This window comes from Elephas maximus, chromosome 8, assembly GCF_024166365.1.
Source record: "Elephas maximus indicus isolate mEleMax1 chromosome 8, mEleMax1 primary haplotype, whole genome shotgun sequence".
NCBI lineage: Eukaryota > Metazoa > Chordata > Mammalia > Proboscidea > Elephantidae > Elephas > Elephas maximus.
In genome coordinates, this window is record NC_064826.1 from 60,350,929 (window position 1) to 60,378,413 (window position 27,485).

At 37.2% G+C, this 27,485-nt stretch overlaps 1 protein-coding gene across 6 annotated transcripts; it reads left to right on the forward strand.

Moving 5' to 3' along the window:
- The first annotated feature begins 35 nt into the window (after positions 1-35).
- GTPBP10 (GTP binding protein 10) lies at positions 36-27,485 on the forward strand. 6 transcript variants are annotated; one of them, XM_049893931.1, is made up of 11 exons: positions 39-283; positions 1,215-1,416; positions 2,739-2,932; positions 7,658-7,749; positions 8,141-8,285; positions 13,490-13,563; positions 15,352-15,404; positions 19,265-19,372; positions 19,935-20,012; positions 22,925-23,048; positions 25,540-27,485. In XM_049893931.1, the coding sequence occupies exons 3-11, from the start codon at positions 2,793-2,795 to the stop codon at positions 25,785-25,787; spliced, it is 1,062 nt and encodes a 353-aa protein (XP_049749888.1). In that variant the 5' UTR covers positions 39-283; positions 1,215-1,416; positions 2,739-2,792; the 3' UTR covers positions 25,788-27,485. The 6 variants fall into 6 exon arrangements, with proteins under 6 accessions (XP_049749883.1, XP_049749888.1, XP_049749889.1 ...); XM_049893932.1 differs by having other exon boundaries at positions 39-228; XM_049893926.1 differs by lacking the exon at positions 1,215-1,416 and having other exon boundaries at positions 36-228.

Consider the following 27,485-nt stretch of genomic DNA (forward strand, 5'->3'; position numbering starts at 1 on the left):
CTCAGCGCTACTTCCTCCTACGCGTGAGAGGTTACTCCCCGCTCCGTCTGCCGTTAGCCATTCAGCGCATGCGCCCATCCGTGGTGGCGCCTGCAGGGGTAGAACGAGTGGGCGGCTGGCTGTGACGTGCAAAAAGCGTCGCCGGTAGTCCGTTCCTGCCACTTCTGCAGGAGGGAATCGTGGCCCAGCGCTGCAATGGTGCGCTGCAGTTGCGTGTTGTTCCGAAAGGTCCGTGCCTGGTGTCCGTCGGCCTGTTGCACTTTAACCCCACTTGAAGACTCAGGTTCAGCCTAATTTCTTTTCATTCTGGCCGTCTCTTTCCTGTTTGGTTCTACCGTGGCCGCCTTCTCCGCCCCTCCAGAAGTCGGGGTTTACTATAAGGGGCGGGAAACGTTCTTGGGCGCAGGATTTGAGTTCTTTGAGGGAATTGTGTGCAAGTGGGATGAAGACTTGGGGGTACCAGCTTGCCATTTAGACACGCATTGTGGTATGGAGTATAGGGTTGACTTCACCTTTTGGCCCAAATGGTGTAGTTCTTTTCTTGCCTCATTTAAGTAATACTATCCGCAGCTTGTTCTTATCATCCTGTATATTTTTTCCTCGCGTGCATTGTTTTTAAGGTCTTCCTAAAGACATTTCCACAGTAAATGAAAATGTGCAATTAACTTGCCTTTTTGCAGGAAATTTAGATCAGTTTTTGGGTAGTATCCGTTTTAGAATCGTTTCTGTAAAGAAAAAAATATATATATACATAGCTGTTTCAGATTTTTAAAAAGCTTTCTAGAAGAGCCTTACTGGTAATGCTTTTTGAAAACCTGAAGGCTTTATATTTTGGACATTAGTGTTCAGAGCAACAGTGAGGTTTTCCTAAATCTGATGAGTCTAGAGCAGTAAAACACATTGAGGTGAATTTTAAAAACAAGAGCTTTCTTATTATCGGAGAAAAAAGCATAATCAGTAGTCTCTCTGAGTGAAATTATATTTTGGACAACCCTTATGCTCCAGAAAATAGTTAGTCAAAAGAGACTTGTGAAAGGATGTACTTGGGCATATGAGGTAACTAATCCTTCAACTTTCAAGGAAACTCTTGCCTTGTTTGTGGATGTATTATTATAGGCTATTCTTGTAGCCTTAACACCGTGAACAGTCACTTCCAATTAATGTTGTTTGCAAGGGGAGTCTATTCAGTTATTAATGGTGCATTTCTGATCTAGCCTCTCAGAATCAAATCACAAGTTCTTCACCCCCAGAGAAGAATAATAGGCTGTCTCTCAAGTCGTGACCTATATTTGAATGCTCAAATGAAGCCCTGCATTTTGCTACTCGCCTGTCCACTTCAGTCTCAGATCTAGAGTGCATCAGAAACATGAAGAGAAATTTTGCTACATATGCTTGCTTGACCTACCCTCATCCGGAGTATGTCAGAATGATCAGTTGGGTATATGTGTCATGGAAAAAAAAAAAAAAATTTACCAGATTTTTTGATGCTTAACTATCTTAAATGACTAAAGACGTGAAGATTATGAATTTAATAAATTACTCTTAAGGGAGTCTGATAGCCTGAGAGATTAATACACAAGATCTTTACCTGCAAGAAGTCCTCAATGAACAACTAATTACAGAATAAGATGTAATAATAGTAATTTAATCAAATTGTGGGGAGATCCCTCCAAGTCAGTGGTAAATGTTGATTAGAGGAATTAAGGAAAACACAGAGAATATGATATTTGAGGTGGATTTATGATAGAAAAGAACAAAAGGTATTCTAGGCAGGGAAAAGCATGAGTAGAGTGGCATGGATGCATGGCAGTATATCAAGTAGCACAGAAAATAGAGACGAGGAGGAGTAGGAGGGAGTTGAATGAGTGAAAACTGGAAGAGTAGGTTAAGGGCTTTGAATATATCACTAAGAATTTTAGACTATTTCATAAACTAAAAAAAACATGGACAGTTTTTGTGTAGGGGAGAAAAGAATAGAGATGAAGTCAGTTTTCAGGAAAATAGGCAGTAAGATGGAGGATGGATTCAGGAAGGAATGACTGGAGACTGAAAGCAGTTAAGAGCTGATGTGATGGTCAAGGTGTTAGGACGGTGGTACGGGAGAGACAGGAGTTAGCAGGACTTCGGAAAAGAAGCTGTATAGCCGGAAAGAGTCCCATTTGTACAGTCTCAATGAATAAATAAACTATGGTTCTGTTATTTGAGAGAACATTGGGGGAACAGATTTTGCCTGGAATAAACTTGGGTCTGTCATGTTAATATGTTGTATTTGAGGTATTTATCTTTTACAACTAATACCTATGAATAAGTTACATATTTGGGAGGGTTCAAATATAAATTAAATATAGACTCTGTTCTCAGTTGCCACAGACTGTTGAAAAGCTTACATATGGGCAGAGATGTCCAACAGACTGAATATGACTATATCTCACATAGGTAATAGTTACAGCCATGGTACAGGTTGAGATCAGCCAGGGGAGAAAGTCTAGTTTGAGAAAAGAGGACCAAGGTCAGAGGCTCTTAGGATAGATGGGACAGCTATTGATAACTGTAAAAAGAGAGGGGGCATTTAGAGATAAGTAAATGGAAAAGGGAAGTCAGATAGGTGAGTTGAGAAAATACTATATAGAAACTATTTTTTTTTTTTTTCCAAAGCATGTTTTCGTGGCAAAAAGTTCAGAGGAGTTCTGAGTTGGTAAACAGAGTTGGCATTCAAACGTTCTCTCTCTTTTTTTAAGTATGGAAACTTCATTGATAACCTAAGAGTCTTCGTCAAAGGAGGAAGTGGTGGAATGGGTTATCCTCGATTAGGTGGAGAAGGTGGAAAAGGTGGTGATGTGTGGCTTGTAGCTGAAAAAAAGATGACTTTAAAACAACTTAAAGACAAATACCCTCAGAAACGATTTGTTGCTGGAGGAGGAGCAAACAGTCGGTAAGTACTTACTGAATGACTTAACTTGTATAAAATCAGCACTTCCTGGAAAACAAAACAAAAGTTGTGTTTGTAACTGAGCGAAAAGTCTACAGTGTTTCTAATAAAGATAAAATGCCAATAGTAAGAAATATTTTGGAACTTTTAAGTTTTTTAACCTTCTCCCAGTATCTGTATTTTTTACTTCCTCTAAAGAAACAAAATAATCAGAATTCCCATGGCTTTGTTCTAAAATTGTCCTTGAAAGCCTTTAGGAAACCTTTCTCAAAGTTCAGCTATAGTACTCTACCCCCTACCATTGGTAGTTCTGCCTGGAACTCTTAGGCATTGCTTAAAACTTAGAGCTTGTGTCCCTTTTATGTTTTCCTTTTGCTTGTGTTTTAGTCTTTTCTATGACAGTAAAGCTGTCCTTTTATTTATTTATTTTTTTGGTTAATTATTTGTTGTTTTCCATAGAACATATTCTGTTGCCTCAAAATATGAGGTATCATTCTTTTGTTACAAAAAAAAAAAAAAAACTTTAAAATTTCCTTCCAAGTGCAGGCTATTTTTCTTCAAGCCCTCATTCCACTGTTACTCCTTAGGAGCTGTTGCTATAAAGGTGAGACTTTATGACCTTATTACTGGTAAGTGGTTCAGTGGTCGAATTCTTGCCTTCCATGTGGGAGACCTGGGTTTATTCCCAGCTAATACACCTCAAGTGCAGCCACCACCTGTCTTTCAGTGGAGGTGTGGGTGTTGGTGTGATGCTGAACAGGTGTCAGTGGAGTTTCTGGACTAACAGACTTTTGATCAACTAGTACAAGCCAGATACTGAAACTGTGTCAAAGATGAACTATATATTGGGGTATTGTATATCATTCTCTCATTTTAAGTTATTGCTTTGTAAATTTTAGTGCAAAAGATTTGTGAGTTAAAGTTTTAAATGATTGATTTGAGAATCAGTGGGTATTTTAACTTTTTGAAATACGTCATGTACCTTATAACGTCCACTCAGGCAACGTCCAACTGCACATATGTCCATGGTTCCATAAGGTTATAATAGAGTTCAGAAATCCCGAACAGAGAACAGGACGTAGTGGAGGTAACCAGACTAGTGAATGCAATAATTTCCCACGTACATGTTTATCTCATGTCTCTTGTATACAAAGTGATTGCACTACCAGGCATATAATGGTACAGTACATGTATAATAAATAATAGATACGTCTTGACGGTCATAGTAAACACCTGTTACTGGCTTAGGTATGTACTGTTCTGTACTTTTATTGTTATTTTAATGTGAACTTTCCCTCCTTAACAAATGAAAAGTTTACCTTATTAACAGCGTGTGCTTGGACTTGGAGACAGCAGCACCCAACCTCCTGTATTGCGTATCTCTTGAGTGTTGTAGTGTTATCCCTCTGTTTGATTTTCTTTGAAAAATACTGCCGTGAGGTATATCATGGATCCCAAATGCAACAAAACTGGTGCTAGTGATAGCAGCAGCAAGAGGCAAAGAAGAAGTGTCGATTTGGAAGTGAAACGAAAGGTTATTAAGCAACAGAAAGGTGGAAAATCAGTGAATGCTATTGCCTGATATTTAGGCATGTTCACACAAGGTCCAAATCATGTAACATTCTGCTTCCCAGAACATCTTATGAACATTAAGCAATGCATAACTGTCTAGTGATGGAGGTTAATATTTAATACCAGGCAGATTTTTATGTACAGGTGTCTACACTTGGCCTCATTTTTTGCCGCCCTCCTTCCGTTTTACCTCAGCAGACTCTCTGACCAGAGTCTGTGTCCTTACCCCATACGGCCAAGTTGAATCAGTATTTTTGTGCTAATCTCATATCACACCCCTTCCCCCACCTCACTTTTTGTCTTTCAAACAAAACTCACTTAACTCCATCTGAAGAGATTTGTTCTCTATTGAATATGAATCCTTTTTGACTCCCTTTCCTTCCTCTCCCTCTTAAAAGATTTGGTCACGTTCTTTAATTTTTTAGAAGGAGATGAAGAAATTTATATCGGGATAGAGAACTCAACTATCAGACTTCTTTTTAAGTGCTCTAAGCCTGTTTTTTTCAAACTGTGTCTTTCAGTTCTTTAATGTGGTACTTTCAAACCCTTTTTCACTGCAACTCATAGTAAGAAACATATTTTATTGTGACCCAACACTATGTGTTGTCTGTTTTCTACTCTGTTATGTGGTATATCGGATGTTTTAGATGCTGGTATTACCCACAATTTAGAAAACATTGCCTTAGGGTTGTGAAATGAGTTTAGTAGGATACAACTAGAATTTTTTGAAAATGAGACAAAATAGCATGGAAAATATTAGCACATATCACACACATAGTTAATGGTGTTCCATAAAACTTTCATTTACATAATGAACATCCTGGGTCCTGAGGTATTACAGACAGTCCCTGACTTAGAACAGGTTCCATTCCTAGGACTCCATTGTAACTAGGTTCTGACATAAAATGAATACTGTTTTTTAAAATTTAGTTTTCATTATTATTGCCTTTTATTGTAAGTATCTTTATAAATCCCATCTTTGTCTTTGGGGGTTGGAAACATTGTATACAAACTTACAGATATATTTTAATGTATACATACATATATGCCCACATCAAAAAATACACAAATCATAAAAAAAAAAAAAGACGGTTGTAAGTGTGGTTTGTTATAACTCGACTACATTGTAAACAGGGGGCTACCTGTATTTCTCACTGTGAGTTGCAATTGAAATTTGAAAGCTATTGTTTTGAAGAAACCCATGTCTTCAACGTGGGTTCAGGATCTGTGTGGAAGTCTGTTTCTTTAGCTGGAAAATAGGGATAATAATAGTATCTTTTTCACAGAATTGTCATGAGTCTTAAATAAGTTAATTTATGTAAAGCTTTTGATAGTGCCTGGTACATAGTATTAGGAGCCCTGGTGGCACAGTGGCTGAGGAACTCAGCTGCTAACCAAAAGGTCAGCAGTTCGAACCCACAGCCACTCTGCAGGAGAGATGTGGCAGTCAGCTTCTGTAAAGATTGTTATTCTTAGGTGCCACTGAGTCAGTTACTGTCAACACATAGTGATCCCATGTGACAGTAGAATTGCTCCATAGCATTTTCTAGGTTGTAATCTCTATGGAAGCAGGTCTTTTCTCTCGAGCAATCACTGAGTGGGTTTGCATCTCCAATCTTTTGGTTAGCAGCTGAGCCCTTAACCACTGCACCTTGGAAACCCTATGGGGCAGTTCTTCTGTGTCATGTAGGGTTGCCATGAGTTGGAATCAACTTGATGGCAATGGGGTGGTACATAAACCAAAAAAACCAAACCTGTTGCCCACGAGTTGACACCAACTCATAGCCACCCTATAGAACAGAGTAGAACCACACCCTATAGGGTTTCCAGGGAGCAGCTGGTGGATTCAAACTGCTGACCTTTTAGTTAGCAGCCTTAACTCCTAGCCACTGTGCCACTAGGGCTCTGTATGTGTGATATCTGGTTATATAATAGCTGTAGTAATAAGACTGTTGTCATCTAATTTTTTATTTTCTAATCTCTTTTTTTGAAAACCCTGGTGGCATAGTGGTTAAGTGCTACAGCTGCTAACCAAAAGGTCGGCAGCTCAAGTCTACCAGGCACTCCTTGGAAACTCTATGGGGCAGTTCTACTCTGTCCTATAGGGTCACTATGAGTTGGAATTGACTTGATCGTAGTGGGTTTGGTTTTTGGTTTGGAATCTCTTTTTTGTTTGTGTATTTTTTTTTTTTTTAATCTTTCTGAAGTATTTCAAGCTCATTGTAAAAATATCAGATAATATAGAAAGGTTAAAAAGGCAATCAAATATAGTTCTCCTACCCAGTGACAACAATTATTAATCTTTTCTTGAGTTTTCTTTTCTTTGTTAACATAAGTGTGATTGTATATATGTGTATAAAATGTTGGGGTGCAAAATTGAGAGCACAGTATTTCACAACCTCCTTTTATCACTGACATTTTTCCCCATGTCAGACAAATATTTAGATTGACTACATAGTATTATAGTATGGGAAATAGCATTTATTTTATAATTCATCTACTTATGTTATTGTTGATTTTTCACTGTTAGAGCCACAGTGCAATGTACATCCTTGTATATATACTATTTTACATGATTGCCCAATGATTTTTTTTTTTTAGGATAAATTACCAGAAATAGAATTACTAAATTAAAGAATATGCTCATTTAAAAGAAACACTATTGGTATTGCCTCCCAGAAAATTTGTATCAATTTATTCTCTCATGAGTAGTTTAAAAGTAGCCACATGAGCCTTCTGTGATGAAGGTACTGTCATTAGAGGTCAGTTTTTTAAAAAAGTTTTGTTCAATGGATTTTCTATTTTTTCTAGCTTATTTGTATTGCAGTAGCAATGATCTTTTCATTTCAGGTGTACAATATTTTAGTTAATAGAGGTTAAAATGACTTTTAGTGGTTAACTTGGTAACTTAAATCATTACTTAATCTCATTTTTATGGGATACAGTAATCTAAAATGCAAATAAATAGGGATATTTTCATTTTGCACTAATGTTTGGACATTTAATATCCTTCTAAAAATTCATGTCCTCCTAAAAATTAAAACCAAAAGATCTGATTGCTAGTCTTCTTTATAAGCCATTATGTTTGCTTGAAGCATGAACCATTTAATTTACTGGGATTTTCTTATTTTAATTTAGCTTTATTTTTTTTTGTAGGGTTAGTGCACTGAAGGGCTCCAAAGGAAAAGACTATGATATTCCTGTACCTGTGGGCATTTCAGTAATTGATGAAAATGGTAAAGTTATGGGTGAGTACTCTAGCTTTTGAGGTTGTGAAAAACATCTAAAGTTTTTGGGGGATGATGAGCAATAGCTTCTCTCGAATTTCAAAAGTGTTTTTAACATTAACAGTTTCACCTGTTAATTTATAAAAGTTTTTCCTCAGTATTGAGTGCTAGATGTAAGATTATTTTAAAGATGTAAGAGCATTTACTTGGTTTTAAAATATATAACTAGTCTTTTCTCAGCCCTTTCCAGGACCAGACTTTTAAAAGACATTTAATCCTATTGGTTAACAGCCCTGTAAATTAATAGATTAGAATTTCCTGTCGTATGTTTCTGAAAGAAAAAAAAATGGCATATTAGTAATAAGATCCATTTAATAATTGCACTATAAGTATCCTTCTCTCTCTCTTTAAGGAGAACTCAATAAAGAGAAAGACAGAATTCTGGTAGCTGAAGGAGGTCTTGGTGGTACATTATTTACAAATTTCTTACCACTGAAAGGGCAGAAACGAGTAATTCACCTTGATCTAAAACTTATAGCTGATGTAGGCCTAGTGGGGTAAGTACCATTCATATTTTTATTATTATACTTTCAGAGAAACAGTTCATGAATAGGAAATAAATGTAAAACAGTAATTTGGGGCCAGAAATATTTCTGGTTTATGGAATTTGTTCATCGCATGTGTACTTTTAGAATACACTGCTAAATACAGTCATCTTCCTAATGCCAACATAGAGTTCAATAGTTACTATTCATTTGAAAAAGAAAGTCATAGCAGTTGAGACTAGGTCAGTGGGAATGTTATTCAATGAATGAAGAATGAAAAATCAATCAAATGCAGTATTATAATGAAGTGTAAGAATGTTAACAGATATTAAGGAAAGAATTAGACATCCAAACAAACCACATTTTTAAAAGTGCGTAGAAAAAAATAAAAAGGTAAAAAAAATGGTTGAGGTATTTTTACAAGTCTTAATAGAGGTATTTAAGTATCAGATGATCCTTTGATCAGATGATTAAAGAGTGGTACAATCTCAGATTTAAACACCATTGAACACTAAGTTGAATCTTACTGGGACTTTTCCTAATCTCTCTAACCTCTGCTTAAACCTTTTGCTGTCAAGTCAATTCTGACTCATAGCAACCCGGTAGGACAGAGTAGAACTGTCCCATATGGTTTCCAAGGATTCGAACTGTGGACCTTTTGGTTAGCAGCCATAGCTCTTAACTACTATGCCACAAGGGTTTCCCACCTCTGCTTAGGATCTATTTATTCTTAGTATTGCATACCTTACAATGTTGTCCTTTTTTGGTAGCCTCAGTTCTTAAATCAAGCAATGCTGTTTAATTGTAGGGTTTGCAGTACTTGTACCAGACTAGAGGAGGATTGGTGTTATTGTTGCTAGGTGCCATCAGGTTGGCTCTGTCTGATAGTGACTCTGTGTACAACAGAACGAAATGCTGCCTGATCCTGTGCCATCCTCATAATCATTGTTATGCCTGAGACCATTGTTGGAGCCACTGGGTCAGCCATCTTGTTGAGAGTCTTCCTCTTTTTCACTGACCCTCTACTTTACCAAGCATGATGTCCTTCTCCAAGGACTGGTCCCTCCTGATAACATGTCCAAAGTATGTAAGACAAAGTGTCGCCATCCTCACTTCTAAGGAGCGTTCTGGCTATACTTCTTCTAAGACACATTTGTTTGGTTCTTTTGGCAGTCCATGGTATATTCAATATTCTTCCCCAGCACCATGATTCAAAGGCATCAATTTTTCTTCAGTCTTCCTTATTCATTGTACGACTTTTGCATGCATATGAGGCAATTGAAAATACCATGGCTTGGATCAGGCGCACATTAGTCCTTAAAGGGACATCTTTGCTTTTTAACACTGTGCATATCTGCCCAGTACAAGGCGTCATTTGATTTCTTGGTAGAGAATAAGTAAAGGAAGGAAAAACTTCAATTTTGCATCTCTCGTCTACTCCTTTTCTCTCCCTAAAGCAAACAAAACAAAACCAAGCCTGTTGCCATTGAGTTGATTCTAATTCATGGTGAAAAACTACTCTATAGGGTTTTCTTAGCTCTAATGTTTATAGAAGCAGTTTGCCAGGCCTTCTTCCGTGGTACTTCTAGGTGGGTATAACTGCCAACCTTTAGGTTAGTAGTCAAGCACAAGCCGTTTGTGCCACCCAGTGACCTTTCTCGCTAGCCTCACTTCAACATTATGCAGTGGTCAGAAGGCCTAAGAAAAAGATAGGGGAAACTGTCTTGTTGCTGCTGTATTCCAAATCCCCAGTTCCATTCCTTGCTTTCCAAAGCTTCATTCTAAGCACTTTTCATCTGCCTCTCCAGCCATCTGCTTGCTTCTTTACCAGAAAATCTTAGTTTGAATCCCATTCGCCTGCCTGTCCAGCCCCTGGGTCTTACCACCAGTGGCTTAGAATTCACATAGACCTCATTCTTGTTTGTAACAGGAAGGATGTGATCCTCGCATCCCAACTGGCCATTCTAATTTAACTTTTTCAGTAAAACATAGTTATGATGGTTATGTAGAGGGTCAGCGAAAAAGAAGACCCTCAATGAGATGGAATGACACAGTGGCTACAACAGTGGACTGAAGCATAACAACAATTGTGAGCATGGTGCAGGATTGGGCAGTGTTTTATTCTGTTGTACATAGGATTGCTATGAGTTGGAACCGATTCGACGGCACTGAACAACAACAATGATGACATGATGGTATTGAGGCATACCCATCACCACTGAGTCAATTCTGACTCATAGCAACCATGTAGGATAGAGTAGAACTGCCCCATAGGGTTTCTAAGGCTGTAAATCTTTACAGAAGCAGACTACCACATCTTTCTCCTATGTAGTGGCTGATAGATTCAAACCTCCAGCCTCCCAGTTAGCAACTTAACCACTTCGCCACCAAGCCTCCCTTATAAGGTGTAAGTTTTTTAATACTATATAGTATTCAGGAACATTATGAAGTTTTTTAGGGTTTTGTGGACGAAACTGGGAATCCAGCCATTTGCAGCCTCATTTTGGTAGAAAACTATGTCTTGAGTTCCAGAGACATACCTTTACAGCCTTTTTTTTTACACTCTAAGAAGAGCCTAGAAAAACTGAGTAGTAAAGGTTGAGGGGATATGGAAATTAGGTTCTTTGGGTTGGAATCACAGATTCTTCAGGAGCTGGCTAGATGGCCTTGAGTAAGTTATGCAGCCATTCTAAGCCTTTGCTTTCTCCTCTTTAATAGGGGATGGGGATAGTTTTCACCTTAAAACGTTGGGCAGGTAAAATAATGCGTTTACAGCATATCACGTTTGGCATTTATGAATGCTCAATGAGTAGTAGCTACTGTTGTCATTTTTGTTTTGCCACCTCATTGGAGACTTCATGTAGTGAGTTCATTTTGAGTCTTTTGGACCCAAATATACCACTGATCATGAAGATGGAGTAGGACTGGACAGCGTTTTGTTTTGTTAGACGTAGGGTTGCCATGAATTGGAGCTGACTTGCAACTAACAACAACAGCAACACATAGCAAAATATTAGACTTTCAGAAGTAGGTTTGAAATTAGAACCGGTAACTAAAGCATCAGAATTTTTAAGCAGAATGTCTGATATGTATTCTGGTGCTTTTAAGTTAGGCATCTATTCTTGAAAAGTTGCCACTGTGAATACTGGCATAAACAGATATTCTTTTGAGGAATGATCCAAACCTTAGAAGAACAGTGTTGTGTACTAACGTACTGCTGTTGTTGAATCTGATCTCTGAGTTTGAATTTCAGCCTTTAAAATTTTCATTAGGTACATCTCAAGAAAAATCTCGAATGTCTCTTTTCCTATAAAGTAAACCACTAGTATCCTTTTTCTATTAGTACATTGATCTCTCTGGAAATAATACATGCTTGCATTTATCTGCACTTAATCACTATTATGAAATTAAGAGACTAGTGATAGTTATGGACAAAAACGGTTACAGTTTGCTTTTCAAAGAGTTTCAAGAGCCTGAGTATAATTGGATCTGAGAAAATACTGTATTAAGAAATCTCATGTAATTTTATTCTAAATTCATTATAGAAAGTTGATTTTTTTTTACTTAATTTGTTAAAAGAGCTCCACTGTGGAACTTATAAATTATTATAGAATTCCAGATGAATACGTGCAAAGGATGACATCATTACACCAAATGAAAGTTTGGCAGAGATTTTGAAAGTGCTTTTTCAAATTTGAATGAAAACTCTGCAAAGACAGGGGTCATGTCCGTCTCATCAAGTGCTTTATTTCTGGTATCTAGTACATTGCCTGACATAAAGTTAATGCTCAGTAAATATTTGTTGGATAAATTTAATGAAAATACCTGAAATCATCTTTTAAGTGACCCCGTATCTAGTACTTTCATACATGGTAGGCCTTTCTTTAGGGAAATTTAACAATAAAATTAAAAGACTTTAAAGTGAGCATATGTTTTAGTTCGGTATTTCTTCACTTAGAAATTTTCCCAAGAAAGAAAATAAATATGTGCAAAGGTTCAAAGAATAGTCGTTACAGCTTTTTGAAAAAGCTAAACAAATGATAAAGACTCATTTGCAGAAAGAAAAACGTAGTTGTCTGTAATCCCATCACTTAGAGGTGACTGTAGATGTATGTCTTTCTGGCTGTATACAGATTTTTTGCAATGTTATTTATAATAGTGAAAAGTTGGAGATAACCTAAAAGTGTTAACAATGGGAAATTAGTTAAATAAATTATGGTTCACCCTTGAAAGATGTTCACCTTGTATTATTCAGTTTAAAATGAGCAACCAACTATGTAGTAGTCTTTAAAAAAAAAACTCAAATTGAATCTGATCAAATCTTTATATCTAACCACCAATTTATAGAAAAATGCAGGGACAAGGGAGGATATTAAATGACACCATGGGAATGCCAAGTAGCAAAATCTAGACTGGGAAAGAAATTCTACAGGACAGGTGACCCAGTTTCTTTAATTACAAAAAAAAAAAAATTTTTTTTTTTTTTTTTGGAAGGGGGAAACAAGAGTGTAGGAGCCTATATTAAAAGAAATATAAGAGATACAGCAAACAATTATATGTGGATCTTATTTGGATTCCTATTCAGACAAGCAAATTAAAAAAAAAAGATATTGGGGGATGTATTAATAATTGTTGAAACTAGGAGATGGGTAAATGGAATTCATTTCTCTAGTGTATGTTTGAAAATGTCCATATATATTTTTTTTTAAAAAGGCAATCCCTTTTATATCATGAGATTGCAAGTACTTTTTTATTAGTTTGTTTTTCTGTGATTTCCAAGTTTGTTTTTTTGTTTTGTTTTCCCATAATTAGACTAACAGTTACTTTGTTGTTGCTGCCCAGTCAGCTCTGACTCACGGTGACCTTATGTATAACAGAACGAAATACCACCCAGTCCTGTGCCATTCTCAACAATCCTTGGTATATTTGAGCCCTGTTGGTATGTTGCAGCTATTGTGTCAATCCATCTTATGGAGGGTTTCCATGAAAAATTAATTTACTCCCTTGTTATTGAAACATACTGTTTCCAGTATGAATATGTCTTTATCTTTTTTGTAAGTACATTTTGTTCCTAAATTTTTCAAGATGATTTTTAATCTATATTAGACTTTTAATCCTAGAAATGTTTACGAGGTCTTCTCCTTGAATTAGAATTTCAGAGGTAAGCAAGTATTTTGATATTTGCTGTAATTTATAATTTCATTTTCTCATTTCAGATTCCCGAATGCTGGGAAATCCTCTTTGCTAAGTCAGGTTTCTCATGCAAAACCTGTGATTGCAGATTATGCATGTAAGTGTAATTTGATTGTGTATTTTAATGTATGGAGGTAAACTTTTAAGACTAATATTTCTCTGAGCATGAATAAAATGACAACTCTAGAGGTAGTCTTAATTTGAAAACTCTTTGCAAATAGGATACAGTTCACTTCATGTTAATCTCTGAAACTTCTGTACCCTCAAAAAAGTTCCTTGCACCTGTTGGAGTTTGTGGCATTTAACTTATTTCTCTGCTTCATAACCATTTATTCGATTCAGTTATGATTTTATGAACACCTACCCTGTATCAGGAAGCCTTGGTGGTGTAGTGGTTAAGTGCTACAGCTGCTAACCAAAAGGTCAGCAGTTGGAATCCACCAGGTGCTCCTTGGAAACTCTGAGGGGCAGTTCTACTCTGTCCCATCGGGTCACTAGGAGTCAGAATTTACTCAACAGCAACAGGTTTACCCTGTATCAAGCACTGATAATACTAGGAATGTAGAGATGAAGTCTTATTCATTTCACAAATATTTATTTCATCAACCATGTTATATTCCAGGGTTATAAAGACTGGTAAGCAAAAACAGAGAATGTCCTGGCTTTTGTTGAGCTTATAAACTAGTATGGGAATGCACATATATCACTAAAGAATATAAGAAGGTTCTGTGAAAGAGTAGGTAACTGCTTTAGACTTCTTTGAGGAAGTGTGATGCTTAGGCTGAGATATAAAAGAATGAACATGAGCTAATTAGTAAAAGGGAGTGGAGATGAAGGGTCTTCCAGCCAGAATAAATATTATATACCCAAAGGCTCTATGCAGGGAGAAAGTAAACGTGTATTTAACACGGACTAAGCAAAAGCGAGTCAAGATGAGGGCTGAAAATGTAACTAAAGACCATGTCACAGAGGCCTTGTAGGCTATATTTGATCATTATATCCCAAGAGCAGTTAGAGGCCTTTTAAGCAAGGGATAAATAATTATATTTGGTTTTCTAAAAGATCTCTCTGCCTGTAACGTAGAAAATGGATTGAAATGGAACATAAGTGCATCTGGGAAGACCAGTTAGTAGGCTACTGCAGTAGCTAGATGAGATATAGTGGAAGCTTAGACTAAGAAATGTGAATGAATATGATAGAATCTCTACCAGAAATAAACAAAAAGACATAGAATGACATTAACGTGGAAAATAAAAACAAGCCATTCTAAAATTAAAGTCTGATGAAGTAGAGTTGATTTTGGATTTTTGTGATCAATATTTATTGTTACAGTACAGAGAACTCTTGAGAAGGAAAGAGGAGGAAAAACAAAAAGTCATTGAAAGTAGACTTGCAGGATTGGCAAGGTTTGAAGATGACTGAACGAGAAAGAACTAGAAAAATCCCACTCAGACAAAAATTTAAATTCTAGACCCCTGCCCCCTTTAGAATTTTTAAAAAACAGATTTCTGATTCATTGCTCCTAAAACACCCTTACCACGCTCCTTAAAGTGTAATAAAGGAATTTTGAGGCTCACTAGATTTTTTTTAGATTAGACCTATGCTTTGCAGATTAGTGTTAAAATCTCTGTTTACCCTTTTCCCAAGTACAATGTAGATAAAAAACCCAGTGCATTGTAAATAGCAAGAATAATTGTACCTTCAACAAATTTATGGAATTCTAATGAAAATTGATAAATGTTAAACTAGTCCCTAAAATTCCTAATGTGAACATAGCCTGAATTAAACTCTTCGCACAAAAAATACTGTTTATTCTATGTATAATACTGATTTTCAGAGAACCAGCTTTAATTCTAGCCTTAATTTACTGTTGTTTTTGTTTTAGTTACAACATTAAAGCCTGAACTTGGAAAGATTATATACAATGATTTCAAACAGGTGGGTATTTTTAAAGTAAAGTATCTGGTTAGAAGTGAAAGTACTTGCTTTTGGTTGTTTTTGCTATTAGTAGCCATCATGTCCATTCTGACTCATGACAGCCCCATGTGTGCAGAGTAGAACTACCCTGTAGAGTTTTCAAGGCTGTGGCCTTTCAGAAGCAGATCACCAGGCCTATTTTCTTAGGTACCTCTGGGTGGGTTTGAACCACCAGCCTTTTAGCTAGTAGTCGAGGACTTCACCACTTGTGCCACCCAGAGATTCCGTGCCTTTCGTTACTTGGACTTTATAAAATGTGCCTGTTTCTGTGGTTTTGGTGGGAGAGAGGTAGCAATATTTTGCTTTACGATAAGTAATACCATAGATCGCTGAGAAAATATTCTAGTCCTATATAAGAATTTAACTTCTTGTGCTTCCAAAGATTAGGTCCAGTTTGTTGCTAAAATAGCATATCTCCTTTACGTCCTTAATCTGTTTCTTCTTATTGCAGGTCCATGTTTTATTGCCATATTTGATTATTGATTTCAAATTCTCTTGGAATCTAGGCTGGATGAACCCCCAAACTATTGCCCTGAGATAATCTTTAAACCTTAAACCAAAAATATCCCCTGAAGTCTTCTTAAAACTAAACAGTAGTTTAGCATAACTAGTAAAGAATGTCTACCTTGAGCACTGTGCCCTCTTAAGAGCTATTTCTGTGGGATCAGATTGACAACAGCAACTCAAAAGATTAGATAGGAAACTTAGCCGGCAGTGGTTTATATTTGTAGGGGAGGAACAACTCAGAAAAGGAGGGTGAGAATGCTTACATAACTCAAAGAATAAGCAGTGTTACTGAATTGTACATGTAGAAACGGTTGAATTGGTATATGATTTGCTGTGCATATTCTCAACAGCAGCAATAAAATAAAATTATTAAGAAGAAAAAGGATAAACATAAACCCGTTCATCCAATAATAGGAATATAGTGCTATGAAATAATTCATAAGAAGTAATAGGCTTATATTCATTTATGATAATAATGTCACAGTTAAAATGGAAAAATCCTCAAATTATAGAATAATGCACAGTAAATAAATTTAATATAGGGTAGTATTAATATAGAGAACAATATTTAGAAGAAAAGAGGACACTGTTCATATCTAATTTTTAAGGAAATCAATAGAGAACCTTAAAAAAGTTTCAGGATGTGAGACCTCTGTGGAGCAGAATGCATTGTCTTACAGCTACAACTTCCTTTGAGACTCTGAATTCATTATCCACATGGAACAGTGAGTGTGGAGCAGGGATTCTCATCATTCTCATGCATCAGAATAGCCCGAGAACTTTCTAAGAGCCAGAACAATGGTAATTGAATAATCTGATGGCATAATTCAAAAGAAATACATTTATATCTATTTTTAAGTCATTTGGTAATAATACAACATTTAAACCCATTGCCATTGAGTTAATTCTGACTCGGTGATCCTGTAGGACAAAGCAGAACTGCCTCCCACAGGATTTCCAAGGCTGTAATCTCTATGGAAGCAGACTGCCACATCTTTTTTCCGCAGAGGAGCTGGTGGGTTCTGACAACTGACCTTTCAGTTAATGGCTGCTCGCTTTAACCACTGTGCCAACAGGGCCCCTCAATACAACTTTTTTTTTTTAAATCTCAACAATTATAACATAAATAATAAATAATGCCTGGGCCCCAGTTGAAACCAAATTTCTTGGGCATAGGGCCTAGGCATCTGTAGTTTTTAAAAGTTTCCTAGCACTGCTGGAGGGAATGTAAAATGGTACAACCACTTTGGAAATCTATCTGGCGTTATCTTAAACAGTTAGAAATAGAACTACCATACAACCCAGAAATCCCACTCCTCAGAATATACTCTAGAGATACAAGAGCCTTCACATGAACAGATATATGCACACCCATGTTTATTGCAGCTGTTTACAATAGCAAAAAGCTGGAAGCAACCAAGGTGTCCATCAACGGATGAATGGGTAAATAAATTGTGGTATATTCACACAATGGAATACTACGCATCAATAAAGAACAGTGACGAATCTGTGAAACATTTCATAACACGGAGGAACCTGGAAGGCATTACGCTGAGCGAAATTAGTCAGAGGCAAAAGGACAAATATCGTATAAGACCACTATTATAAGATCTTGAGAAATAGTAAAAACTGAGAAGAACACATACTTTTGTGGTTACGAAGAGGGGAGGGAGGGAGGGAGGGAGAGGGTTTTTTATTGATTAATCAGTAGATAAGAACTGCTTTGGGTGAAGGGAAAGAACACTCAATACATGGAAGGTCAGCTCAATTGGACTGGACCAAAAGCAAAGAAGTTTCCGGGATAAAATGAATGCTTCAAAGGTCAGCGGAGCAGGGGCGGGGGCCTGGGGAAAATGGTTTGAGGGGACTTCTAAGTCAATTGGCAAAATAATTCTAATATGAAAACATTCTGCATCCCACTTTGAAATGTGGCGTCTGGGGTCTTAAATGCTAACAAGCGGCCATCTAAGATGCATCAATTGGTCTCAACCCACCTGGAGCAAAGGAAAATGAAGAACACCAAGGTCACACAACAACTAGGACTCCAAGAGACAGAAAGGGCCACATGAACCAGAGACCTACATCATCCTGAGACCAAAAGAACTAGTTGGTGCCCGGCCACAATCGATGACTGCCCTGACAGGGAGCACAACAGAGAACTCCTGAGGGAACAGGAGATCAGTGGGATGCAGACCCCAAATTCTCATAAAAAGACCATACTTAATGGTCTGACTGAGACTAGAGGAATCCCGGCAGCCATGCTCCCCAGACCTTCTGTCGGCACAGGACAGGAACCATCCCCAAAGACAACTCATCAGACATGAAAGGGACTGGGCAGCGGGTGGGAGAGAGATGCTGATGAAGAGTGAGCTAATTATATCAGGTGGACACTTGAGAGTGTGTTGGTAGCTCTTGTCTGGAGGGGGGATGGGAGGATAGAGAGAGAGGGAAGCTGGCAAAATTGTCACGAAAGGAGAGACTGAAAGGGCTGACTCAATAGGGGAAGAGCAAGTGGGAGTACGGAGTAAGATGTATGTAAACTTACATGTGACAGACTGATTGGATTTGTAAACGTTCACTTGAAGCTTAATAAAAGTTAATTAAAAAAAAAAAAGTTTCCTAGGTGATTGTGATGCACAGTGAGTTTTGAAAACCACCAGTGTGGAATGATGGGTAATAACTCATGTCAAAAAAGAATAGGATGGAAGAGCAGGTGGGAGTACGGAGTAAGATGTATGTAAACTTATATGTGACAGACTGATTGGATTTGTAAACGTTCACTTGAAGCTTAATAAAAGTTAAAAAAAAAAAAAAAGAGTAGGACACTATGTTCTTTTAGTGGTTAGTAATCCTCCTGGTATAATATGAACAAGGAGAAGAACCACAAAAAAAAAAAAAAAAATAGAATTTAACTTACAACTACAGAGCTATACTTAGTAAATGCCTGTTCATTTGAAATCTTTGTACATTTTTAAGAATTTAGATTGTAAAAGTTGAAATCCTATGAAAAGTTCACATTGAACAATATATGAAAATCTGATGACAATTATTTGCTTGATAAATGTTAAACTAATCCCTAAAATCCCTAGATTGTTAGATTAGTAAGTAAAAATAGGACTGTAATTAACCGATAACAAAGAATTTTAGTTTTTAACACATCTACTTTGCCATAAATGAACCTTGGCTTTTCCAAAGATGAAATGGTAATCACAAATTAGGAGCTGTCTATATTTGAAATATCATGAAAAATTTTGGTTGTGATTGTACTTGTTTTTGTATTTTGTCTTTTTCATCAAACCATTTAACTCTATTAGATATCAGTAGCTGATCTTCCAGGCTTAATAGAAGGAGCACATATGAACAAAGGAATGGGCCACAAATTCCTGAAGCATATAGAAAGAACTAAACAGCTACTTTTTGTTGTAAGTCATATGCATACCAATTTAATGTTCAAATGAATATGAAAATCAGTGAATTTAGTTTTCTTAGAAATTTTTTGTGATGACAAGATTTAAAGGTAAATTAGTAGTAGCATATGTTACTCTGATAACTCGGTTCATATGGGGGTCACACAGTAAGTAATTTTTGTTTACACTGTGGAGATGACATGTCATTGTTGAAGTTAACTGCATCAGATATAACTTGGACTGTACTTGTCAAGATTTAATCTGTTAAAATTTCCAATATACTGTATTGCATAGTATCCATTTCTTCATCGATGGTACTAAAGTTATATATGAGATTATATCAGTATAAATTGTTTTATCTTTACTAGCTTCTCATTTTATTAACGACTCATTTTACCAGAATAATTATAATTACCCTGACAACTCAATTTTTCTTATTTATTTTGAATTCCTGAAATTACCAGTATAGATTGAGGAAATATTTTTAGCTTGAGAGGCTAAAACATTTCAAACATGGAAGTGTATAGTTGTGGCTCTTACGTTAAAGGCTGTCTCTTTCTCTGTTTTTTTTTTTTAGGTTGATATTTCTGGATTTCAGCTTTCTTCCCAAACTCAACACAGAACTGCCTTTGAAACCATAATACTACTTACAAAAGTAGGTTTCCAGCTTTTCTATGTTTTGTATCTGGTCTAATACATAAGCATGTAGGGCTATATGAAATAACATGATAATCAGAATAATGACATATCCCACCTCTGCTTTTTAGATTTGATGGCAGTTAAAGAATTGGCCGTACTTGCTCTCTCCAGTTCCTCAGCATCTGCCTATTCCTCACATGATTGCAGTCTATAAAGCCCTCTTTGATTCTAAATCCCTGGTAGATATTTCCCAGATTTTTTCTTCCTTGAACTCTCAAGCATTTGACACAATGACTGTCTCTCTCCTTGAAACATTCTCCTTTCTTGGCTTCATGAACCATGGTCTTCTAGCTTTATTCCTACTTCTTAGGCTGTTTTTCAGCTTACTTTTTAGGCTCTTATCTGTTCATCCTTAAAGCATCATTCTTCAGTGTTCTGTCCTAAACCTCTTGTGTAATTTTACCCACTTCTGTCTGTTCGGGGCAGTTCTACTCTGTCCTGTAGGGTTGCTGTGAGTCGGAATCGACTCCATGGCAGTGGGTTTGGTTTTTGGTGTTTTGGTTGTTTCTGTTAAGGACCCTTGGGGTACAGCAGTTACGTGCTCCGCAGCTAACCAAAAGGTTGGATATTCGAATCTACCTAGTCGCTCCACAGGAGAAAACATCTGGTGATCTGCTCCTGTAGAGGTTACAGCCCAGAAAACTCTATGGGGACAGTTCTACTCTGTCAGATTGGGTAGCTATGAGTTGAAATTTGACTCGGTAGCACCTAACAATAGCAGTTGCTTCTGTTATGTTAATATGCTGAAGGCTCTGAAATCTGTATCTGAAACCCAGATCCTTTGATTGAGCTTCAGACCTACTGGACATCTTTGATTGAGTGTTCTATGAAGACCTTAAACTTATATATAAGCTGAATTCATTTTTCATTCCTCCCCAGCCTCCTCCAGAACTTTACTGGGTGGTTGTCTTAATTCCATCTTCCTTACCACGTATATCTATATCCTAAATATTCCAGAACTCCATCTATTTGCCTTCATCCACACTTTTATAGTCATCATCCCCTTTCACTGGAATGTTAGAACTCCTTTCTGTCTGGTCTCTCTGCTTCTAGCCTCACTTCTCTCCACTCCGTTTTTTATGTGGCAGCCCGAGTGATCTTTGTGAAAGAACCAAGCTGATGTCTGCTCCCTATTTCAAACACTTCAGTGGTCCTCCATTGCTTTTAGGTTAAAGTTTGAACTGAATATGGTTTATGAGCTTTGGCAGGGCCGAAGCCCTGTCTCTCTAGGTTCATCACTCACTACTTCGTGCTTCCCCGCTCTGTTACATTCTGTGTTCCAGCCGTATCAGCTTTGCTTTCTCTCCAATACACCATGATGCCTCTCACTCCAGGAATTTCCTATTTCCTTTGCCAGGGGGACTTTCTTCTTCCTAACTCTTACTTGCTGGCTAATTTATAATTCATTCTTCAAGTCTCATCTTAGATTTTGACCCCCTCAGGAATTCTGCCCTGCCTCTACTAATCTGAGTTAGGCTCCTTTTGTGCTACTGCAGCACCCCACATATCCCTGGCATAGAACTCATCAAACTCAATTGTAAATGCCTAATTTATTGCTTATTTCGACGGCAGTGGGGGGGATGAGGAGAGGAAAATATATCCTGTTCGATAAGTATTTTTAAACAATAATAATGGCTAACATTTACTGAGTGATTACTGTGTGCCAAGCCCTTTACATGAATTATCTCTTTTAATCTTCACAAAATTTGCTCAGGTAGGTAACTGCCCTCCTTGCCACTGCCCCTCCTCAACCCGTCCCCTCCCCCAGCATCATGCTTGCGAAATATAATACTAATTGCCCAAATTCAGAAAGCTAAGTGATAGAGCCAATTCTTGCTCTGGCAGTTTGATTATAGGGCTTATACTCTTGAGCACCACAAATCTTTTTGAGAGTATTGAGATCAAGAAATCAGCAGGTAATGGACCACAAGTACTGCAGCCTTCACCAGATTGAGTCCGGCACAACAAGATGGTACCCAGCTACCCCTACTGACTGCTCTGACAGGGATCACAATAGAGGGTCCTAAATAGGGCTGGAGAAAAATGTAGAACAAAATTCTAACTCACACAAAAAAAGACTAGACTTACTGGTCTGACAGAGACTGGAGAAATCCACAGTGTGGCCCCTGGACACACTTTAGCTTGGCAATGAAGTCACTCCTGAGGTTCACCCTTTAGCCAAAGATTTGAAAGAATTGGCCCATAAAACAAAACGAGAAACAGACACACCAGCCCAGGGGCAAGGACGAGAAGTCAGGAGGGGACAGGAAAGCTGGTAGTGGGGAACCCAAGGTTGAGAAGGGGAGAGTGTTGATATGTTGTGGGGTTGGCAACCAATGTCACAAAACAATATGTGTATTATTTGTTAAATAAGAAGCTAGTTTGCTCTACAAACCTTCATCTAAAGTACAATAGAAAAAAATTAAAAAGAAATTATCAGATATATCAGAAGTATAAAAAAGTGAGCCATTTTCCATTAGAGAAGCTGTAGTGAATGTAATGAACTTTTAGAATCACGTTGCATCCTATCGCAGCAATGTTTCTCAACCAGAGGCAATTTTGTTACCTCTCCCCCTTCCCCGAATGTCCCTATGATTTTATCTGTGTGCTTTATAGAAGTCCTGTTTCTGTAGTTCTAGGCACAAAATTTTCTCTAGGATGTCATGTGTCACACTCAAATGATCTAACCAGCAAGCATTTTCTGAATTTGTTAATCAGTTTTGTGATTGTTGGGAGTTAACTGCATTTCAGAGATGTGAATGGATTATAGATTACACAGGCTTCTAAAGAAAGACATTACTAAATAAGTAATTCATATTGATAACTTTATAAAATTATTTGAGTTTTCTTTTTTTTTTTGGTTTAAAGGAGTTGGAGTTGTACAAAGAGGAACTTCAAACAAAGCCTGCACTTCTGGCAGTTAATAAAATGGATTTGCCAGATGCCCCAAATAAATTCCAGGAACTGATGAACCAACTCCAGAATCCTAAAGGTAAACCCATTCATTCATTTTCTTCACATATAATGACTACTACATGCAGAGACTGCTGCTAAGTGCTACAGTGGGGAAAAAAAAGAAACTGACGGTTTCTATTCTTAAAAACTTGTGTTTGAAAAAAGAATGTATACCATATGAAACATTTAAATAACATTGTAACATAATTACTGTCAAGTTCCAGAATGTGTCATATGATAGTAAATTAGAGGAGACAAGATAAAAGAAAGATTAATATGAGCTAAAGAATGTAGGTTTCAAAAAGAAGTAAAGCTTAAATTGGGCTCTTAAAGAGTGAATAGGATTTGGATAACAAGAGGAAAAAGCATTTACCTGTGAGGTGTTTCAGTTTAATGAACATGTTTCACAAGTTGTAGAACTTTTGGTTCCCCTAACCCGTTTCCATTGAGTCGATTCTGACTCATAGTGACCCTATAGGACAGGGTAAAACTGACCCATAGAGTTGCCAAGGCTGTAATCTTTTACCAAAGCAGATTGCTACCTCTTTCTCTTGTGGAGCGACTGGTGGGTTTGAACCGCCAACCTTTCGGTTAGCAGCTGAAGGCTTAACCGCTTTGCTACCAGGGCTCCTTCTGGTTCCTAAAGCCAAAAAAACTAAACCCACTGCTGTCAAGGTGATTCCAACTCATAATGACCCCATAAGGTTTCCAAGGCTGTAAATCTCTATGAAAGCAGACTGCCACATCTTTCTTCTTTGGAGCCACTGGTGGTTTCAAACCGCCGACCTTTGGATTAGCAGTTGATCATTTAACCACTGCACCACCAGGGCTCCTTATGGTCCCCCCATTTATAGTTTATACTTAAACTATGGTCCCCCTAGTACCTCATTATTTTAAAACAGCCAATAGTTCTAAAGAGGTGTGTTTCTTTGCAACCCCAACTAGTCTCTGGAGAGTATTAGGCTTCCAGTAAGAACTTGAGTACTCCTATGGATGTGTGACACAAAAAAATACATGCTGTCACTACAAAAGGATTTATTTGTTTGAAGTTTATTCCCAAATAGACCACTTTGTGTAAAGGAACTAAAAGCGACTCTGCACAATTTTGACTATTGACCTTTGTAGACTCCCCTCAATCCTACAGTGATGATACTTTCATTTTTCTGAGTCTAGTACAGGACCGCTTGCAAAAATGCAGAAAAGTACGGTAGATGATAAGTGAGCAACAGGTTGTTAAATAGTACTGATATCTGTATGTTTTTTTTCCTTGGGATAAAAATTAGGGGAAATAGGTTGTGGTGTGCTAGAACTAGGAGACAGCACCTGGAGGTCCTTCTTCCCTTCTCAAAAACGTCTCCCCTGCGTATTTTACTTTTTGGAGCTGCCCTTGAGTTAATAGGTTCCTTTTGGGGTATAAATACACCCTGAGATTGTTAAATGCCTAGGCTTCACATCTCAGTGTTGTTTGCTTTAATAAGGTTATTAGATCTATTTGCTAGTTGGTCTTGGAGAAAAAGGAATTTTCAGAGGAAGCACAAGGAGGGAGGATAACTCAAAAGTCTGTGACTGTTCTGCACCATCATAAAATAAAATGTGCCCCAGTGATGATTCCTGAATTGGGCTTTCTCAGCTTCCTTGAGGACCTACGAATCTTAGGAACCAGAATCCCTCTGGGCTTGTCCAGTCTCTTTCAGTCCAGCCTTTCCAGTTCATATCAGTGTTAACCCATCTAATTAGTATGCCTGCCCTTCCCTTGCCTTGGCTGCAGGGAAAAAGAAAAAGAATTTAACAGATGTCAGGCCCTGAGGGGCATGGATTCAACTCATCTGATATGCTCTCCCCTTGAATTCTCTCCACACCTTTTTCGTTTTATTACGGATCCTAGCATCAGTGATGATAAGCCTATTCTTTGGGAAAGTTAAAGGACTCCTGTGTACTGAGACAAGCCAGGCTGTCCTAAATTATAAGTAGTTTTATTTATTTTTTACACAAAGGTTTTTTTAAAGATTCTATGTTGCCTTATCACAGTGGTCCAAAAAAAGCAAAATCTTACCTGATTCATCTACTGTTCTTAATTTTGTTTGAAATAGAGTCATCCAACAATGGTTACTAAGCATCTATCATGTATCCCCGGGTGGTATAAATGGTTAATGCACTAGGATGCTAACCAAAAGGTTGAAGGTTCAAGTTCCTCCAGAATCACCTCAGAATAAAGGACTGGTGATCTTCCAGAAAATCACCATTGAAAAGCCTATGAAGCGCAGTTCTACTCTGACACGCGTGGAGACACCATGCATCGTAATCGAGTTGACAACAACTGGTGATGGTGGTAGGTCGTGTGCCAGAAATCTTACCATTGTCACTAGTGAGTGAAAACCAAAAGTTCTAAGAGCTCATTAGAGAGAGAAGAGAAAAGGAAATCAAATGCTGTTTTATGCTGCCTGGTTCACAAACCAAACCTTTAACATAGCTTTGAGTTACTTTTAAAGACAATGAAAATTAGCTTAGCTTTGTGTCCTTTGTTTCAGATTTTCTGCACTTGCTTGCAAAAAACATGATTCCAGAGAGGACTATGGAGTTCCAACACATCATTCCAGTCTCTGCAATTACTGGAGAAGGAATTGAAGAGCTAAAGAACTGTATAAGAAAATCACTGGATGAACAAGCTAACCAGGAAAATGATGCATACCATAAGAAACAGTTGCTTAATTTAAGAATATCCGATATAGTATCGTATAGTGAGCCATCATCACATCATGCTAGTACTGGTTCCTGAGTGGATATAATTTAAATCTATTCAAAATGGTATGAATTTGTGTTAATTTAAAAGTTTTTCATAGACATGTATTTTTTGACCATTATTAGCAATCTTCTGATACATGCGCCATCATTTAAGAATGATACCTTTTTAAGCTGTTCTGTTATTTTTTAAGGAAGTCAACAATAAGAACATGACAGTTTATACATCCATGGTCAATCATTAACTACCTATAATAATATCATTGTCATCCCTTTATGTATGATACTTCTGTTGAGATCATTTCAAAGAATTATGTAAAAAGATTCCCTAGAATATTATTAGAATCAGCAATTAGTATTTTTATTTACTCTTTCATGTTACTCGTTGCTCTAATGTTATAATACTGTTTTTTAAAAAGTGCAAAACTCTGTCCTTGAACTTAAGTCCATAAATAACCAAGATCACTGATAAACAGAAACGAGCAGACAGATATTTGTGACTTGAACTTTTAGAAGAGTTTTCTTTCTCAAGCTTAATAGTTTTTTTTTCCCTTCCATCGAAAGAGATTGGTATATATTCTTATTTTTTGGGTCCTAGTCTGCTTCATTATCCAACCTGATATTTTAGTAAAGAGAATAAATAGGAAGTACAGACATTAAACAGTATTACCAGTCATCAGTATATTCTCATTTTTTCCCCAGTTTTTTAATCTCAGCTTGATTGAGATGTAATTCAGCTACCATACAATTTAAAGTATATAATTCTGTGGTTTTTAGTATATTCACAGAGTTGTTCAATCATTTCCACTTTCTAATATTTTTATCACCCAAAAAGAAACCCTATACTCTTTTAACTGTTACCTTCCAAACCCCTATCCCACCACCCTAGCCAACCACTAATCAGCTTTGTGTCTTTACAGATTGTCTGTTCTGGACATTTCATATAGTCATATACTATGTGGTCTTTTGTGACTGGCATCTTTCACTTAGCATAGTGTTTTCGAGGTTCATTCGTGTAGCATGTATCAATGCTTCATTCTTCTCTATGACTGAATATTCCATTGTATAGATACACCACATTTTGTTTATCCATTCATCAATTGATGGATATTTGGGTTGTTGCCAGTTTTTGGCTATAATAAATAATGTTGCCATGGGCATTTGTGTACAGGTTTTTGTGTGATCATATTTTTTTTGTGGGGGGGAGGTGTATACATAAGATTGGATTTGCTGGCTCACACGGTAACTCAATATTTAACATTTTGAACACCTGTCAGACTGTTTTCCAAAGTGGCTGCACCATTTGTGTACCTACCAGCAGTATAAAAGGATTACAGTTACTTAGCGTCCTTGTCAACACTTGTTATTATCAGTCTATTTGAATATAGCCCTTGAGTATTTAGGAGTTCCTGGGTGGTGCAAACAGTTAAGCACTTGGCTTCTAACCAAAAGATTGGTGGTTTGAACCTACCCAGAAGTGTGGCAGAAGAAAGTCCTGCCTGTCTACTTCCAAAAGATTTCAGCCACTGAAAACCCTATGAAGCACAGGTCTACTCTGAAACACATGGGGCTGCCTTGAGTTGAACTGACTCGACAGTTTTTTAATTGGGTGTTTAATAGTTTCTCATTGTAGCCTTAACTTGCATTTCCCTGTTAACTAATGATGTTGAGCATCTTTTCATGAGCTTATTGGCCATTTGTGTATCTTCTTTGGAGAAATATCTATTCAGATCCT